Source organism: Xenopus laevis, chromosome 9_10L, assembly GCF_017654675.1.
Source record: "Xenopus laevis strain J_2021 chromosome 9_10L, Xenopus_laevis_v10.1, whole genome shotgun sequence".
In the NCBI taxonomy this organism is placed as follows: domain Eukaryota; kingdom Metazoa; phylum Chordata; class Amphibia; order Anura; family Pipidae; genus Xenopus; species Xenopus laevis.
The window spans coordinates 95,592,264-95,611,794 of record NC_054387.1 but is presented as its reverse complement, the minus strand read 5'-3'; the positions used below and the strand labels follow the sequence as shown (position 1 = coordinate 95,611,794).

Sequence of the window (19,531 nt, the reverse complement as noted above, 5' to 3'; positions counted from 1 at the left end):
ACTGTGCATGGTGGAACCTTATATGTATAGTATGGAAGTAAACCTGAAACATGATATTTAGGGAACTTTTTTTTTTGTGGCAAGGCAGCTCACAGTCAGGCAAAATCTTGTTCCTGTTGGATCTCCAGTACTGCTACAGTCACTAAACGTTCCCTGGACATTTTGTAGTTAATGCAATGTTGTGGTCTGTAGATGGCAGCAGTCTGTAAGGTTGGCCATGTATGGAAATCCCATGGTTATTTGCAACACTGCAGCTTATAAATTGTGGTTGTAAGACAAGTTCTTGACCGGAAGGAATTGTTTGTTCACCTGGGTTTGCAAAGTGTTCTGTTCACTAAAGGCCTACTGCAATATCTTTATTTCAGCTGGCATGTTCCAGTTATGTAGCACCTGTTATCAGCTAAAGCCAAAAACGACTTCTCGCTACCAATATTCCTAGACCTTTCAGTGACTTTTGACACTGTTGGTTACCCCTTTCTCCTCCAAGCTCTACATACTGTCCGCCTTGTCCTGGTTTTCATACTACCTCTCAAATCGTACTTGTAGTGTTTCCCACACTGGAGGATCATCTTCTCCTCTACATTTTTCTGTTGAGGGCTGTTTCTGCCCTAGGCCCATATTATTTTCTTGGCAAAATAATCAATTCATATGGTTTTCAATACCACCTCTATGCTGACCATCCTCAAATCTATCTTTCCTCTCCAGATCACAATCCAGAGCTCTTAACTAGGGTCTCTTCTTACACGTCTCTATATGGATGTCCCAAATAGACAGAATTTGTTTTCCCCCATCCCACACCCCTTACATAACAGATGTGTCCATCACAGTTAACAACTCCAATATTACCACATCTCCTCAGGCTTGGTGCCTTGAGGTCAATGTTCCCTCTAATTTTTCTAGGCTATGTGCACCAAAAAAATTGGTGCTCCTATTAGCAGAAAACTGCACTGGCGCGGGGTTTTTCAAGCAAGCACCACGGATCGATCCTCTTCTTCTATCAGCTCGTGCATGCGCAGTAGAGTGAAAAGCCAAACATTAATGAAAAAGCCAGCTTTTGTTCTACTGTGCATGAGTCTGCACTGGGAAATCTGAAGAGCCAAGAAGCAGCGAGCACCAGTGAGCAGTCCTCTTCCGGCTTCTCCTTTCTTCAAAGTTCCCAGGGCAGACACATGCGCAGTAGAATAAAATAGTTTCACCCAACTGCTGCATGAAGAGAGAACGAAGAGAAACATATGCTGAGAGAGGAATAGTAAAGATAAACTTGATTATGTCAGAAACAATGCAGAATTTTTAATTGATTGTATTTAGAAAGTTTCTCATTTCAGTATGACAAAGCTTAAATTTAAATTTTCGTGATAGTTCCCCTTTAAGATGGACCCTACAGGATAAAAAAGTTCTTTGTATTTCTTGGTCTCTAGGCCTCTCACTTACACCAGTAGAAGGATTTTTTCAGGATATATTTGTGACAAGATTAAACCTCAAATTAACAAAAAACAACTTAAGTCAAAACAAATTATTGGGGGTACCTGATATTTATCAATACTTTGTGGTGGGTCAGCTTAGTCAAATAGCCAAATGGCACATTCTTCCTACTCTCCACTACCCAGTGCATCTCATTAGAGGAGATGAATGTAAGAGGGTGTGCCATAGTAAACCGGCGAAGTGGCCAAAAGTGGTAATGTTGGTGAATTGTCGCCAGCGTTAGTCACTTCGCCCTTTAGTAAAATTATCCCTAAATGTCCTGTTGCCTTTGACTTAAGTCTGCTAGATACTGTATATCATGACCTGGATAAATGAAAATCTTCATAGACATATTGCAAAAATTCATATTTGAAACTGCAGTACTAGAAATGTTTAATTGAAATTGTTTTAAAATTAAACTACTGTAATTGCCAGCTATATCATCTATTACTTTGACCACTGTTCATTTTTACATGACTTTATCATTTAGCATCATTCTTTATTTGCCACAGCTTTGTTTTCCTGGATGCATTACATCTGGATTTAGTTTTTAATTTAATTGCAAGTGAAGTAGAATGTAAAGAAGTAGATGTTTTATGAAACCCTGCATTTTTGTAACCAAGTGTCATGCAGCTTTATGTGGATCAAAATCATCAACATCATCAACAGCTAGCATAGGAACTTTGTCCGAGACAAGCTTAGCTTTCTAAACTAAGGTCTGTTGGGCTTAATGAAGTCATTTGCACATGATAGGAAACTGGCTACAGGATCGGGTACAGAGGGTGGTTGTTAATGGTACATTCTCTACTTGGAGTGGGGTCCCTCAGGGCTCGGTATTGGGTCCACTTTTATTTAACCTGTTCATTAATGACTTAGTGTGTTTGCAGATGACACAAAACTATCCAGCCCAATAAATTCAGCATGTAGCATCATTGCAACAGGATCTTGACAGACTAGCAATCTGGGCAGCTAAGTGGCAAATGAGATTCAATGTTGATAAATGTAAAGTCATGCACCTGGGATGTAAAAATATCCAAGCCACTTATACCCTTAATGGGACTGCACTAGGCAAATCCATTATGGAAAAGGACCTCAAAGTTGTTGTAGATGATAAACTTGGCTGTAGCAAGCAATGACAGTCAGCAGCATCAAGGGCATATAAGGTCTTGAGCTGTATTAAAAGGGGCATAGAGTCACGAGAGGAGGGGGTCATTCTTCCACTGTATAGAGCACTTGTAAGTCCCCATCTAGAATATGCCGTACAGTCTTGGTCTCCATCACTCAAACAGGACATTATTGTATTAGAGAGGGTGCATAGAAGGGCAACTAAGCTATGGGAAATCTTAGCTATGAGGAAAGACTGGCCAAATTGGGGATGTTCACGCTGAAGAAGAGGCATTTAAGGGGTGATATGATAACTATGTATAAATATATAAGGGATCATATAATAATCTCTCTAATGCTTTATTTACCAGTAGGTCTTTCCAGCTGACACAAGGTCACCCATTCCGATTAGAAGAAAGGAGGTTCCGCCTAAATATTCGGAAGGGTTTTTTTACAGTGAGAGCTGTGAAGATGTGGAATTCTCTCCCTGAATCAGTTGTACTGGCTGATACATTAGATAGCTTTAAGAAGGGGTTGGATGGCTTTTTATCAAATGAAGAAATACAGGGTTATGGGAGATAGCTCATAGTACAAATTGATCCAGGGACTAGTCCGATTGCCATTTTGGAATCAGTAAGGAATTCTTTCCCTCTCTCAGGCAAATTGGAGAGGCTACAGATGGGGTTTTTTTTTGCTTTCCTCTGGATCCACTGGCAGTTAGGCAGGTTAAAAAAAAGTTAAAAGATTGATCTTGAAGGACGTGTGTCTTTTTTCAACTTACTATGTAACTATGTCACTGTGTTACTATGTAACATCTCAGAGGAACCCCATGCAGAAGGTGGGGTACATCGAAAACAGATTTTTATAAGTAAAACTATACAATTAAAAATAATATTTGTTTATAATATTTAGTAGAATGCTATGGTGACAGGGCAAAATTCAGCAATGAATTGCATATTTCAACCAACATTATATGTTTTGTTTAAACCTTACCCTGAAACCTTATCACAGTCATATATAGCCTGAGTATTTATCTCACAAAGCTGTCAGCACAGAATACTCTTCATGGTGCCACCACTGACATGTGGTCCTGAGATCTGATGTGACAGAAATGTCAAGTAACTAGTGGTTATTTTTATCCTAACTTCAACACCTGCTAATGATTTCTTTTTCTCAGTATGGTATGAAGAAGTAAACATTTAAGGACTGAGCAGTAATCACAAAGCCTGTGTTTTAGATACATATACCTAATGCTAATACATATAAATAAATGAAGCCCAAGTCACCCCCAGGATGAAATTTTTCTTGGAATTACAATTTGTTTTGTTCAAAACAAAGGATTTTTTTCGGTACAGTGATCAGAATTTCCAGGTCAGGCTCACTTAGAAATTGTTCAAGTCAGTTGTACCCAGCAAAATAACAAGAGTTACACAAAGTATCTGGTCATCCTTGGCTGGTTAAGGCTTTACACTATGACTGGTTTCACCTTATTACCAGCCAGGAAATGATATTACACCAGCTTCTCATTTTATTTTCTCAAGCAAGTTTCCTCAGAGCACCCTGGGGGTTAGCTTCTCTAGAACAGGATGTGAGAAGTAGGAAGGAATCCAGGTTGTATTTATAGGGGACTAAATTATTAGGAAGGAAGTACTCTACATTTCAAACTGTTGGCTGTTTGCCTGGTGCTAGGGTTCAGCATGTGGTGAAACGACAGGACAGATTATTGGTAGGGGCTATGGAAGACATGGTGGTCTTGGTGTACATTGGTACCAATGGCAACCTGTAGAAAAAGATATTGGCTGTTCTATAGATTATATTAGGAAGGCAGTGGGAGCTTAGGGAGATTTATGTGTATCTGAAAGTTTTGTATAGGGAGGAGGTTATTTGGGTTTTTTGAGAAATGGGCTGATTTTTCAATCTGCGACAAGCTCTTTTCCAGGGATGGGCTGTACCTCAATGATAATGGGGCAGCTGCTTTGGGGAAGATGAGGGCTAGAAGGTTGGATGTTGGAAGTCATGTGGAGAGTTATTCTATTTATGGTAGGTTGGATGAGGATTTGGTTATATTAAGGGAAAATAGAGGTGGATATTTGTATGAGGCTAATGGCAGGGAGGGCCAGAAGTTGTATTCATACAAGTTACTAGCTGATACCTATATTAAATGTATTTTTATAAATGAAAGACACTTGGTAAAATAGGAGAGCTGGCGGCATTGACATTGTAGAGGTTATATGAATGAAGTGACATTGAAACAATTCACACAACTGGGAAGTAAATATTGGAGGCTATAGTTTTTTCCAAAGCGTGCACAGGCAGACGCTAGAGCAAGCACGGGGGGGGGGGAGTGGGATATGCACATTCACAGGCGGGTGCTAGTAGCCAAGCAGCCTAGAGGCGCCAAAAAAGGAAAACCAGCCTGCCCTTAAGGTAGGGGTGTAGGGGTATTCCCCTATAGGAGCATATATAAGGAAGTACAGGAGCTGTACAGAGAAACAGGAATTGGTTAATTAGGAGAGGAGGCTCCCTGAACAGCTAAGGGCACTTAGTGAATTCACTCAGGGAATTTGCACATGACAGGGGTCCTGTTTGTGAGATTTATATGTAAGAGCATTGTAGAGGACTTTGGAGAAGTGTTCATTGTGTTATTATCATCCTTGAATCAATAACCAGTGTCCCGGTCTGTTACCTGCTCCTGCAAGAAGCTGATCTCAGTAAACGTCTGCCCTGGTTCATCACACCCTGTGTACCATGTCTATTTTACTTCTTGTAGAAAAGGCCATGGATATACTTCTGATTATCTACCAGCTACGGGTAGCTACTTCACAAGGTGTCACTTGTTCATACCAAGCTAGTATACCAAGCAATCAATATCAATAAAATTGTAATAAAAAGTTACCCATCATAATGATGGTTGGCCAGTTGTGAAGGTTTTGGCTAAGACGGTGAGCCCCAGGTGCCATGATTTTTGCACTTGTCATCTTGCCTGCATGTAGCACTGATTGGAGCAGATCTTTCTACTTCAGAACAAAGTGCAAAGACCTTTGTTTTCTCATGAATACATTGATGCCTGTATTTGTGAGCATTGTATTCATATGGCCATGGAATTGGTGGGGTGTCAAGACACGCTGTTGGCCCGAACAAATGGAACAATAGTGAAGCTGATTTACCGTGCCGGCTATCATGCCTGGTCTGCATGTGCATGGCCACTTTAATCTATCAGTAAGATGGAAAGTCACATAAGTTGATGAAAGTCTTTAGTATAAATTTATAATAAAAACATTTTCAATATGTATTATAGAGATGGCAGTACACTGTGTTTTGTTAATATTTTATTTTTCTTCATATATATTACTGTAAAATGTGAGCATTCCCCATTGGAGAAACAGTTAGTTAAAATTCACTATTTTAAATATTAAAATGTAAATAAAATCTAAGAAACTCTGCTTGTTCTTAATGATTAAGCAGGGGAAATGAAACTTGTGTTATATGATCAACTGACAAATCAGGGATGTATTTTCTGTTTTACACAGACCAATCCTGTTATTCTAAGGCACCATCTTTCCTGTTTATTTATAGCAATTGCTCTTAATGATGTATTATTAGAATTTTATCTCTAAGATGTGTTAGCTACTATGGGAAACCACTGACAATCATTTTAGCAAAGTGCCTGTGACTGTGAGGGTACCGCACGTCTACCAGTTCTTCTCTTAGACAAGGATAATTATGTAAAACACATAAAACAGGACAGTTTAAACATAGCCTTGCACATTTTTTGAAAAGTGACCCTGTTTGCGTGGAAGCTTTACTGTCTTATGGAGGTTATGTAATAAAGGATACTAAAACTGCCCTGCGTTACTGCAAGTGGGCAAACTTAATGGCCTTTATTATATAAGGGGGTTACACTCTTGCAACTTCCCGTATGTTGATAGTACAGGTATAAAATCCGTTACCCGGAAACCCATTATCCAGAAAGCTCAGAACAACGGAAAGGCTGTCTCGCTAGACTCCATTTTATCCAAATAATTTTTAAACATGATTTCATTTTTTTCTGTAATAATAAAACAGTAGCTTGTACTTGATCCAAACTAAGATATAATTAATCCTTAATGGAAGCAAAGCCAGTTTATTGAGTTTATTTAATGTTTACATGATTTTATAGTAGACTTAAGGTATGAAGATCCAAATTACAGAAAGATCCATTATCCAGAAAACCCCAGGCCCCTAGCATTCTGGATAACAGGTCCCATATCTGTATATAGTTTATTGATGTTTTCACCATTGCATTCTTTTGTATACAATGTTTTCTTTTCATCGGGAAAGCTAGCAAACTAAGACCTCATCTTAACACTTGAAACTGGTCGCTATTGCATATCTTGCCCTAATACAGGTATTCATTATCAAATAATATATACTTTTCAGTGTATTGACTGACATAAGTATTGAATGTTTATATATTATTTTTCCAAATAATACCTGTACTTTAGTCTTTTATAAATATAACAGACATGCTGTAACAACTTTATCAACCTCAATTATTGAGTCAGCCATTGTACATGTTTTTAAAAATAGGTCATTTAACAAAGTAATTAAATGATTTATATATTTTTCGATGGCATTGATCTGCTTGTGTTACAGAGTGATGAAATTAAAAATTAGTGTAATAAAGGTGTTATTCCAGTCTCATATTTCAGACTCTCTTCGGAATGAATACTGGTCTGTATGAAGTCTGTTAAAATCTTGTGTGCTGCTATCGTCATCTTCCTCCTCATCTTCATCTCGGCTTATGAAGGCCAGCTCATTCTCATAACAAAAGGAGTTGGTACTGGGGATTATGAATTTGTTCTCCACCAAATCCTTTGCACTGCATCGTGGAGTTGATGGAACTTCATATGTTTTGTGGAAGTGAGAATAGTCCACTCTGTATTGGTTTTTCTCCTCAAACAGGACAGGTTCAAACCGTTGACCCCACATGATCTCATTAGCTAAATATGAGCTCCGAGCTTGGGTTGTCATTGCTGTAGCTTCTACCATACCCTCCAGTATGACAATTATTTCAAAATCAGAGGTCTCTAGGTCTTGCTTGTTAATCCCAAATAGAGGGCTCTCCTCATCTATGTCATGAACTATTGTGATAGGAGACACCAAAAAGATCCGATCTAATCCTTTATCAAATCCAACATTCATATCAATTTGATCAAGAGGGATATATTCACCTTCCTCAGTTATTCTATTCTTTATGAGCTGAGCCCTCACATGAGCTTCCACTATATGGCTTTTCCTAAGATTCCCAACTCTCCACATCAAGCTTAGCTTTCCATCTCTCATAGCAATCACTCCATTGTGGCTGAAGAGTAATGTTTGGGCTCTTTTTTTAGGTCTAGCCATTTTTGCCATTATGGCCCCAATCATAAAGGAGTCTATTATACAGCCAACAATGGACTGAATCACAACCATGAAAACTGCTAGAGGACATTCTTCTGTCACACAGCGGAAACCATATCCAATAGTAGTTTGTGTCTCAATAGAGAAAAGGAATGCAGCCATGAAGCCATTGACTTGAACAACACATGGCTTGAAATCTGTATCACCTGATGGATTTTCTAAGTCTCCATGAACAAAAGCAATCAGCCAAAAAATCAGTCCAAAGAGTAGCCAAGATGCGAGGAATGCAAGGCAGAAAATAATCAGCATGTATCTCCAGCGAATATCGACACAAGTGGTGAACATGTCTGCAATGTACCGCTGGGACTTTTCATCCATATTTGCAAACTGAACATTGCATTGGCCGTTCTTCTTTACAAATCTGTTTCTGCATTTCCTTCTAGTATGAATTTTCCCATTGCCAAAGCCATTGACCCCAGCCATCGTGGTCATCCTCAATCTCTCCTCATCAGAGGACACTATGCTATAGTTATTTATCCTACTTGTGCCCATACCTGAATGTACTCCAGAGTAAGTATGAGGTGTCTTATGTCTTTTTATTTTTTACCTCCAGAGTCTGGTTCTCTTTGTTCGGGGGAGAAATAATTCTGGATTTCATTTCAACGTAATCACAAAAGATGATCTGCAATAGAAATAGAGATTTGTGAAAATCAAACATAATGTTATATTCTAATATTGTCAATTAGCATTTAAAATAAACCGCAACTAAAAAAAAATAAACCACAACTATTTTTCTAGTTTTATGGCATTAAATGACAATCCTTTTGTATTAAAAGATGGACAATGCATATAAAGGTTGTTTGGTAAACCGTGTATTTAAATATATAATGTAATATAAACATGGTTGGACTGCCCTAGCAGTGTACCAGAGGATCTCTCAGCGGGTTCAGACCCTAGTGGACCCCAGTTAAAACTATTGCCATCCGCCAATCCTTATATTCCTATATAAAAATCTATTCCATTTAGCACTGTATATAATCTAATTGCTGGGCACTGGTTATCAGGCTCTATTTTGGTCCCTTCAGACATTGAATATAAAGGATATCCATTGTTTTGTGTAATACTTAATTTTACAATAATATATAATTACAGAATATAATGTAAGCTACAGAAACATTGCAGCTACAAATTACACGTGTCAGGATCAGCTGAGACTCGAACTCTAATTTTCTGTGTCCGGTACTCTTGTACTTACCACGTGAGCCACTGGAGGCTCTTGGGGCTGGTCCTGATCTTGTATTTGATGTTCATGTATATCCGCCTGTTCACAGTATGTCTCCTCCCTATTTTCCACTCACCTCGTTTACCCTCATGTGTCTCCCATTCCTAATCACCTTCCCTTTATAAACCTCGCCCTGAGCTTTGCTCAGGGCTGAGTCTTAATTGTATTTTGTTTATTCCTGTTTGACCTGCTGACAGCCTTGAGCCCTGACAGCCTTGAGCCCTGACAGCCTTGAGCCCTGACAGCCTTGAGCCCTGACAGCCTTGAGCCCTGAAAGCCTTGAGCCCTGAAAGCCTTGAGCCCTGAAAACCTTGATCCCTGAAAAACTTGTCTTTGAATACCTTGTTCCTGAATACTTTGTTCCTGAGTGAGTACCTCAAGTTCCTGTATTCCCCATTTTTTCCTCACCTTGTGCATACCCTGATTATCCTTTTGCCTGTTACTGCCTTTTGTTTTCTGGCTGCCATTAAATCTGCCATTAAATCTTCAACCTTCTATAATCATGTCTTTGCCTCCAATCACCTATGGGTACACACCTGGGCTTCCACCATATCCACTCCCCATGGAGTGGCTATCCTCAGTTACAGCGGTTCCCCGTCGTAAACCTTACAGAATGACTCATTTGAGAAAACCCTCCATGTCTTCTGGTTCCGTTGTTGAACTACAACTCCCTTGGGGTGGGGAGGATGAGGGCGAAGATGGCGTTCCATGTTTGCTTCTCTGATGAGGAGGACTGGGAGGATTTGGACTCGGATGAAGAGGAATGGGAACATCTAGATTCTGATGGAGATGAACTACAAACTGACGTTTGGCCTGTGTCAGACCGGCTGCCTCCAGTTTTTTGGTCATGGTCTCCTCCACAACCTCCTGCTCTTGTGCCAGCTGCCAAACCCAGGTCAAACCTAGGCCTGTTCCAGTTTCAACTTCCAAGCCTGTTCCCCAGCCAGACTCCATTCCCATGCCAGTTCCCAGACAACTCCTTCATCCTGAGCCAGTTTCTGCCTCTGTACTATCTGCCCTGGCCTTCGGGCCTGAGGACCTGTTTGCCCTGGCCTTCGGGCCTGAGGACCTGTTTGCCCTGGCCTGAGGACCTGTTTGCCCTGGCCTGAGGACCTGTTTGCCCTGGCCTGAGGACCTGTTTGCCCTGGCCTGAGGACCTGTTTGCCCTGGCCTCTGGGCCTGAGGACCTGTTTGCCCTGGCCTGAGGACCTGTTTGCCCTGGCCTCTGGGCCTGAGGACCTGTTTGCCCTGGCCTGAGGACCTGTTTGCCCTGGCCTCCGGGCCTGAGGACCTGTTTGCCCTGGCCTGAGGACCTGTTTGCCCTGGCCTCCGGGCCTGAGGACCTGTTTGCCCTGGCCTCCGGGCCTGAGGACCTGTTTTCCCTGGTTAGTTCCACTTTCCCTGCTACAGGACCTGGTAGGGTGGTTACTCCTGTCTCTATCAGGCCTATTGCTGTAAGTGGTGGTATCGCTGTCCTGGCATGCCTCTTCCTGTTTCTAATATGTGCCTGTGCTCCTGGTCCGCCACCTGTGATGGGTGCCCGTGCTCCTGGTCCGCCACCTGTGACGGGTGCCCGTGCTCCTGGTCCGCCACCTGTGACGGGTGCCCGTGCTCCTGGTCCGCCACCTGTGACGGGTGCCCGTGCTCCTGGTCCGCCACCTGTGACGGGTGCCCGTGCTCCTGGTCCGCCACCTGTGACGGGTGCCCGTAGCCCTTGTTCCGCCACCTGTGACGGGTGCCTGTGTTCCTGGTCCACCACCTGTAATGGGTGGGAGGGGTCTTGTCAACCTTCCTGTTCTTGATTTTCACTCTGGCAATGATCCACTCTTGGCTTCCAACCCTGATGAAGTTCCTGTCCTGACTTCCGACCCTGGCAATAATCCTGTCCTGGCTTCTAATGATGCTCCGCTCTTGGCTTCTGACTCTGGCTGTGATCTTGTCCTGGCTCCCGATTCTGGCAATATTCCTGTCTTGGCTCCCGACCCGGTCGACTCCTCCGATCTGGCTCCTGACCCTGGCAAGACATCTGTCCATGATTCCAGTTTTTGGACTAAAAAGGATGGGGGGGCATTTGATCCTGGGATTGCCCAGAGGTCAATCCTCAAGTGGGGGGGGGGTAATGTCAGGATCAGCCGAGACTCTAACTCTAGTTTTCTGTGTCCGGGACTCTTGTACTTGCCACTGGAGGCTCTTGGGGCTGGTCCTGATCTTGTCTTTGATGCTTATGTATATCTGCCTGTTCACAGAATGTCTCCTCCCTGTTTTCCACCAACCTCGTTTACCCTCATGTGTCTCCCATTCCTAATCACCTTCCCTTTCTAAACCACGCCCTGAGCTTTGCTTAGGGCTGAGTCATTGATTGTATTTTGTTTGACCTGCAGACCTGAACGCCTTGATCCCTGAACGCCTTGATCCCTGAACGCCTTGATCCCTGAACGCCTTGTCTTTGAATACGTTGTTCTTGAATACCTTGTACTTTGTTCCTGAGTTAGTACTTCATGTTCCTGTGTTCCCCATTTTTCCTCACCTTGTGGATACCCTGATTATCCTTTTTGCCTGTTCCTGCCTTTTGTTTTCTGTGTTCTGGCTGCCATTAAATCTTCAACCTTCTATCATCATGTCTTTGCTTCCAATCACCTATAGGTACACCCCTGGGCTTCCGCCATATCCACTCCCCATGGAGTGGCTATCCTCATTTACAGCAGTTCTTCGTAGTAAACCTTACAACATGCATTCAACCATCTGATGCGAATGTTTCTGAGCATAATCTTGAATCTGATCTCTTAACAATCATTCAAATGGCTTGCCCACCACAGATCTCAGGTGAATTTGGCAATCAGAAAAAGCAGCCTGGCTAAAGCAAAATTAAGTACCATCGGGTAAATTTCAGCAAGATCTGGGACTCTGTTAACATTAATTTTGTTTAAAAGTACCACATCATGTGTCAGCCACTGACAACTTGAGATATAAGCACCTTTATAGAGTTGGTGTATACCAGCTCAATTGTATATATTAAGGAAAGGAACTGATTAAAAACATTTATTTTTTTTATTGTCCATTGTAACCAAAATATCTTAAAAAAAAAATGTAACACTCTTAACCCTCATTTTTATTATTTATATACTCGTGATTATCAGGCCATAGAGTTTTCTTTGATTGTAGACTAGCTATAGCAAATTGTATCTCCTGCTGCGTGATAGGCTTGTTCAGATATGTACTCTGATGTTTTTGCAACAGGGATTTGGAAGTCCCGTGAGTTGTATTGTTGGACATGTGTATCATAAAAATGTTTTGCAAATGTTTTTGTTAGCCCTTCTGGGCCTGTGCATAAGTTACCTCAAATGTTCTTAACTTTGAGAATGTCTGTTGTGGGGTCTAAAACGTATATATGCTAGTGTGATACCATATTTGCCGATTGACTTAAAGGATAAGTAAACCTTTAAAACAAGTGAATGTAAAATTGTTTGCTATTCTAAGCACTCTTGTAATTTACATTCCTTATTTGTTTCCTTTTTATTCCAAGATATTAAGGCATACATGTGCTGTTAATATTGATTAATTTTGTTACATCACTGCCACCTACTGGTCAGTTTCTGACCAGTCTCACAACCAAGTAGTCAACGTTTTAAAGGTTTACTTATCCTTTAAGCAGCTGACGATAAGCATTTATACTGTGACTTGTAATGCTGTGATCTGCTGGGCTACATTGATGGGTTTTCAGATTTATAAAGCCATTTTACTTTATATAGGTCTATGCTTTCAAATTTGGGAATAGCAGATGCTTACCCATATTAATGAAAGTATATTTGCAATTTAGTTTGGTGTCCCTTTTAATACTTGTATTACTTTTTATTACTTTTGTACTTGCTTCTTGGCACACTAGTTACTAAGCCCTTATGCCACTAAATACGTTTGAGCAGATTTATCAAATTATGAGATTTGAGCTCACCACAGAAAAATTCACTCAGTTCATTTCTAAGGGATTTTTAGCAGTGCATTCATCAAACCGCAAACTTTCACCCACTTATAAATGCAGTTCTAAAAATCCCATAGCAATGAAAAGAAAGTGGGTGAGTTTTTCTGTGGTGAGTTCTAATCTCACATTTTGTTAAAAAAGATATGCTCCTTAAAGGATCTTTGCCTAGAGAAGAGACATTTTTTACACTTCAGGCAACTCGAGAAGGTTCATTTACTAAGTGCAGCCTGAAAAGTGCATCATTGTGTATTCTCCATTGCATCCATCTTACAGCACAGTAAAAACTCCTTTGGGCCTTCTGTAATATTGCATGGTTCCCCACATTTCTATTGTTGTGTTAATGAATGGAATTTTTTATCTTTCTCATCTTCGCTTTTTTTACTGTTGCTGTGATTTTCCCCTTAAAGACTTTCTTTAGGTGTTTCCTACACAATGTTGTTGGAGATGGTCTCTGTTTATTTTTATTTTTTGGTATTCTTTATATTCAGTTACACAACTATCCATGACCGAAACCAAAAGGGAGATAGTCTCCACAGTTAAAACTTTGGAAACTTCCTCAAATAAATTTGATCGTTAAAGGTCTGTTCACCTTTAAAGGGGAAGGAAAGTGTTCTTGCACTTAGGGGTGCCAAATGTTAGGCACCCCCAAGTAATTGTACTGTCTTACCTGAAACCCCGGAACCGGTGCTCTTATCAGCAGAAAACTGCACCGGCCCGGGGTGAGCACCATGGAGAGATCCTATTCCGTATTCCTCTTTCTTTGTGCAGTTGCTTATGCGCAGTAGAGCAAAAAACCAAACTTATCTAAAAAGTCGCGTATTTCGTTTTACTGCCCATGCGTCTGCCCCGGGAAATTTGAAGAAAGAAGAAGCCGGAAGAGGATCGATCCGTGGTGTTCGTCGTTGCAGTTTTCTGCCAGTAGGGGCACCGGCTCGGGGTTTTAAGTAAGTCAGTACAATCACTTGGCGACAAATCTCCTCTTCTTCGGGGTGACTAATCTCCCCAAACTGCCTTCCCGCTTGCTAAAATGAAAATCGCTGGTGGGATGGCAATCAGAAAACAAAGTGCCACGAGTGCCATCCCGCCAGCGATTTTCATTATAGCCGACGGGAAGGCAGTTCGGGGAGATTAGTCGCCCCGAAGAACAGGAGATTTGTCGCCGGTCGACTAATCTCCCAGAATCTGAGTGTGCCCTGACCCTTAAGGTGAACCACCCCTTAAATGGAATGTGATCTAAGTTTTATCTGTGGAATGTAATCTATCTAATTTACTAGCTTTATGTATAGTATTCTCTAGTCCTGATAGCCTAATGAGTTCTGCCAATACAACAGCCCCGTGCCTTACCGAATGGAATGATCATTGCCATTCCCCAGGGTGCATACATTTAGCAGGGGTAACCGGGGATAGGTAAAGGAAGGGGGGACATCTGAAATTCGGGGGTAGATTTATCAAAGAGTGAAGTTAGAGATCTCCACAGTCCGCCGAGTGAAATGCCGCCTCTCTCCATTCATAGTTACATAGTTACATAGTTAAATTGGGTTAAAAAAAGAGAAAGTTCAACCCCTCCAAATGAAAACCCAGCATCCATACATACACCCCTCCCTACTTTTAATTAAATTCTATATACCCATACCTATACTAACTATAGAGCTTAGTATCACAGTAGCCTTTCATATTATGTCTGTCCAAAAAATCATCCAAGCCATTCTTAAAGGCATTAACTGAATCAGCCATCACAACATCACCCGGCACTGCATTCCACAACCTCACTGTCCTGACTGTGAAGAACCCCCTACGTTGCGTCAAATGAAAGTTCTTTTCTTCTAGTCTAAAGGGGTGGCCTCTGGTACGGTGATCCACTTTATGGGTAAAAAGGTCCCCTTTAGTTGCAAGCAGGGATAACCCTTGCTAAATTTTTATTTGCGTGATGCAACGTTTCGGGGTGATCCCCTTTGCTTGACAAAGGGGATCACCCCAAAACGTTGCATCGCGCAAATATAAATTTAGCAAGGGTTATCCCTGCTTGCAACTAAAGACCTGTGTGCCGGTGGAATTATTCGTGCTGGAAGTTTGTGAGGTTTCCGAAGCTCTCTCGGCCGGGCACCGGGCAATACACGTTTTGGAGAGCCAGGGTGTGCAAGCTGGTAACTATTTTTGTGTCTAAAAAGGTCCCCTGCCATTTGTCTATAATGTCCTCTAATGTACTTGTAAAGTGTAATCATGTCCCCTCGCAAGCACCTTTTTTCCAGAGAAAACAACCCCAACCTTGACAGTCTACCCACATAATTTAAGTCTTCCGTCCCTCTAACCAATTTAGTTGCACGTCTCTGCACTCTCTCCAGCTCATTTATATCCCTCTTAAGGACTGGAGTCCAAAACTGCACTGCATACTCCAGATGAGACCTTACCAGGGACCTATAAAGAGGCATACTTATGTTTTCATCCCTTGAGTTAATGCCCTTTTTTATGCAAGACAGAACTTTATTTGCTTTAGTAGCCACAGAATGACTTGGCCCAGAATTAGACAATGTGTTATCTACAAAGACCCCTAGATCCTTCTCATTTAAGGAAACTCCCAATACACTGCCATTTAGTGTATAACTTGCATTTATATTATTTTTGCCAAAGTGCATAACCTTGCATTTATCAACATTGAACCTCATTTTCCAGTTTGCTGCCCAGTTTTCCAGTTTAGACAAATCACTCTGCAAAGTGGCAGCATCCTGCATGGAACCTATAGTTCTGCACAATTTAGTATCATCTGCATTCATTTCTATGGAACTTTTAAAGATGTATTTATCAAAGGGTGAAAGCTCACCATTTGATAAATATGTCTTTTATCACTCTGCGGACTGTGGAGATCTCTAACTTCACTCTTTGATAAATCTACCCCCAAATTTCAGATGTCCAAAGCCTCGATGCATCTTTCCAAGTAAATGTATAGGGGGGTTTATGGCTAATAAACTGTCCATTGTACAGGTAAAATTAGCCACAAAGCGGAATGGGGGTCATTTATCAACACTGGGCAAAGTTGCCCCAGGGCTGTTAGCTATAGCAACCAATCAGTGATTAGCTTTTTAAAGCCAGCTGCAAGTAGAACAATGAATCCAGCAATCTGATTGGTTTCCATGGGTTACAGCTGATGGGCAAATTTGCCCAGTATTGATAAATGACCCCGAATGAGTCTGGCAGAAGAGATACTACCTTTTTTTAAATCTATCTGTTGTGAATTCAATTCTGTATTAAGACTTCTGACTTTCCAAGTTACAATTTTGCAGATCTATGAAGCAGTTCGGCAGGTACAATTTTTTTGTCATTACCATTTCTTTGGATTCGCTTATCAATAAAGTATATATGCTACCAATAAACATACAGGGCAAGTTGCCAGCCTAACTCCAGCACTATAGCGATTGATGAACATAAATTCAACAGATTTAGAAATCAAAAAATAAACATAATAGGGTACAATTTCTCTTTCATGGATGAGCCTTTTGTGTTCACAAAATTTATCCTAGGAACTCAGGTAAAGAGACATAGGGTAATGCCTTCCTTTGTTTTATTTCTTTCCCAGGGTAATCCCTTCATCTGTCTGACACTAGATAGCCTTCTACTGCTAGAAACTTCAACACTATAGGAACTTGCTGTAGTGCAGCACGGGTCAAAGATTTTTCTTATTCCATGCAACCCCCTCTGGTGGGGGAAAAAAAATATTGGATGACAGGTGCCCTTTAAGAGAGATCTAACCTCTGTTGATCTTTGTTTACCAAGCTTACGCTTTAAATATCTTCTTCAAACGAATTCAACTGGAAAGTCATAAATTATTTGCATTATAAATAATGAGGATGGATAGGCTTTTGCTTATTTGACAGAGAGAATACTTTTTTTTCTAAGCAGAGGACAGTGATAGACTTCTGTTTCTGGATACAGGATGGACACACAATTGACAAGACAGAGCAGAAGTTTATACATTCAATACGTGTTGTAGGGCAAACAGTACAGATTAATCAGTACCCTGCTGACATATGGTCTTAACATTAAGCCCTCTCCTTCCATGAACATTCTTAAAATGCTTTAGCAACAAAACCAATCTATGAGCACACGCACATATATTTATACATGAAATAATTTAATAGCATCCTAATGAAAATGAGTGTGCCATGAAGATAATGCCGATTTATGTAGCAGTTCAGCTTTTTTAAAGCCCAGTTCATTTAGTAATTGAAATCATCACACAGAGGCTCAGGCACGGCAGCAGATGATTAGTAAAGGATTAATCAATATAGCAGAAAATAGGCAGGCCAGCACCATGTTAAAATACCTGGATATTTTTATACGCTCCTTAAAATATTAATCCACTGGGTGATAAATCCAAGACAAAGGATGAAGATCATTATCTATAGTAGAAAGAGGAAAGATACATGTTCAGATAAGAGAGATGCTATGCTAGCATGTGTATTCCTTTTAACCCTTTAACTGTCAAAATGTAGAATGCCAGCAAAAAAGTTACTGATTTATAGCAATGTACTTTCCACATTTTCACGTTTTCTAATGAATAAAAACAATGTATAACTAGGCTCCATGTGGATCCACAGTGGCACCAACTGCTGGTGTGTAAAGGGTTAGTTTTAGTTACACGCATAAAATATTTCATTTAGAAAAGCACAACATCTGTACTACTGGAAATCCTCTTAAAGTCTAAAGATACTTCTAGAAATGATGCAATTAATGGGTTTCATGGCAAATAAATTGGTTTGCCCTCAAAATGAAACAGATTTAGAACATTAAGATGAAAAACCCAAATAAAATGAGGGCAAGCAATAATAACTTATACGTCTTCTTCAACCACGACTCCAGAAAAATAAATACATTTTTCAAAGAGAAAAAAGGAGGGCAACAATAAGCTACTCTCAGCAAATCGTGCTTAATTTGTTTTAAAAACTGCAGTTTTGCAAGTATTATAAAAATAAGGGTTTTGTTTTCATCCTCAGGTTCTGTTTTGCTATGGAAGGAAAGTGCTTGTTAATAGGCCAGAGTATAGTATGCTTCTGTAAATGACAACCAAGCAACAATCTCTAATCCATCTATTTTGAATTGGCTTATGAAAACGTTCATAGTAGACAGACATAGGGCACATTTATTATCAGCAATTTTACAAATGGGCAGTAACCTATAGTAACCAGTCTAATTTTTTTGCCTTGATTTTTTTACCTATAGCTGGCTGAAAAATGAGATTCACGGATCGGTTGCTATGGGTTGATGCCCAGGTGTAACTGTGCCCAGTGTTGAGCAATGATCAAAAAGTTATTTTTTATTCTAGTCGGGTTCTTGCAACAGGACCAATGGTCTGGTAAATAAGTAATTTATTCTTATCGTTTGACAAATTGGATCATAGAACACAACTGTATCTCAGGTATGATTCTCGCATGTAAGCATTCTTTACTAGACATTGCTGACACATGCATATATGTAGGTTAGCTGTGACTAATGGTAGTCCCAAATTAACAGCCAGGATGTGAAAAGGTGGCTAATGGTATACTTGCGCTTGAATAAAAAACACATGTACCCAAGGACAAAGTTATGACAAGGCTACAGTGGTGTCTCTGCATTCTCCCAAGTTCATTAATATCCTTCTTAATGAATGAAGCCTAAAACTGCACTGCATACTCAAAGTGAAGCCTTACCAGGGAGTTAATTGCCTTTTTTTTATTGAAGACAGACAGTACTTTTTTCACTTTAGTAGCAACTGACTGAAATTGTCTAGAGTTATGCATTTTTTTATTCCCAAATCCTTCTCATTTACACTATCATTAGAGTATAACTAATATTGAGTTTATATCTTTCAAAAGTGCATTACTTTATAGACATTTTGTCAAATGGCATGGAATTAACAATTTAGTATAATCAACAAAAATAGATATAGTACCTGTACTTACAGGGCCAATCTCAAGGTCATTAATAAAATTAATCAAAAAGCCAAGGACCAGTGGCGTAATGACACCGTGTTGGCCCCCAGCAAAAACTCCTGAGGGGCCTGGTTCTCCCTTCCCCGTCCACATGCAGTGGGTGCACACATTTTGAGTAGAGTGACTATAGAGGAAGCTGAAACTGGGCCACCCTGTTACTACAGGATCTGCTTCCTCTATAGTTAAACCACTGCCAAGGACAGACCCATGTAGACTCCACTAACAACATTGATGCAATTAGAAATTGCCCTGCTGTTGTTCATAGGATTTTTTGTATATTAACCCTCGCAGTTCTATGCTTTGGACTCATTTACAGTAGGTTTCTGCCACTGGCCCAAAAAAGCTAACAAAAGTGCTAGTGAA

The 19,531-nt window shown here is 40.5% G+C and overlaps 1 protein-coding gene across 3 annotated transcripts in view; it reads right to left on the bottom strand.

The window, feature by feature from the left end:
- Window positions 1–6,752: 6,752 nt before the first annotated feature.
- The window catches only part of kcnj12.L (potassium inwardly rectifying channel subfamily J member 12 L homeolog), a 33,147-nt gene continuing 20,368 nt past the window's right edge, over window positions 6,753–19,531 (bottom strand). For 2 of the 3 annotated variants that reach the window (XM_041576888.1, XM_041576887.1), the window contains 2 exons: window positions 17,524–17,599; window positions 6,753–8,629 (listed from right to left, as the gene is read on the bottom strand). In XM_041576888.1, coding sequence (XP_041432822.1) covers window positions 7,246–8,499 — 1,254 coding nt within the window. In that variant the 5' untranslated portion in view covers window positions 8,500–8,629; window positions 17,524–17,599 and the 3' untranslated portion in view covers window positions 6,753–7,245. The remainder of the gene's footprint in view (window positions 8,630–17,523; window positions 17,600–19,531) is intronic. The other variant, XM_018236255.2, reaches the window with a different exon arrangement.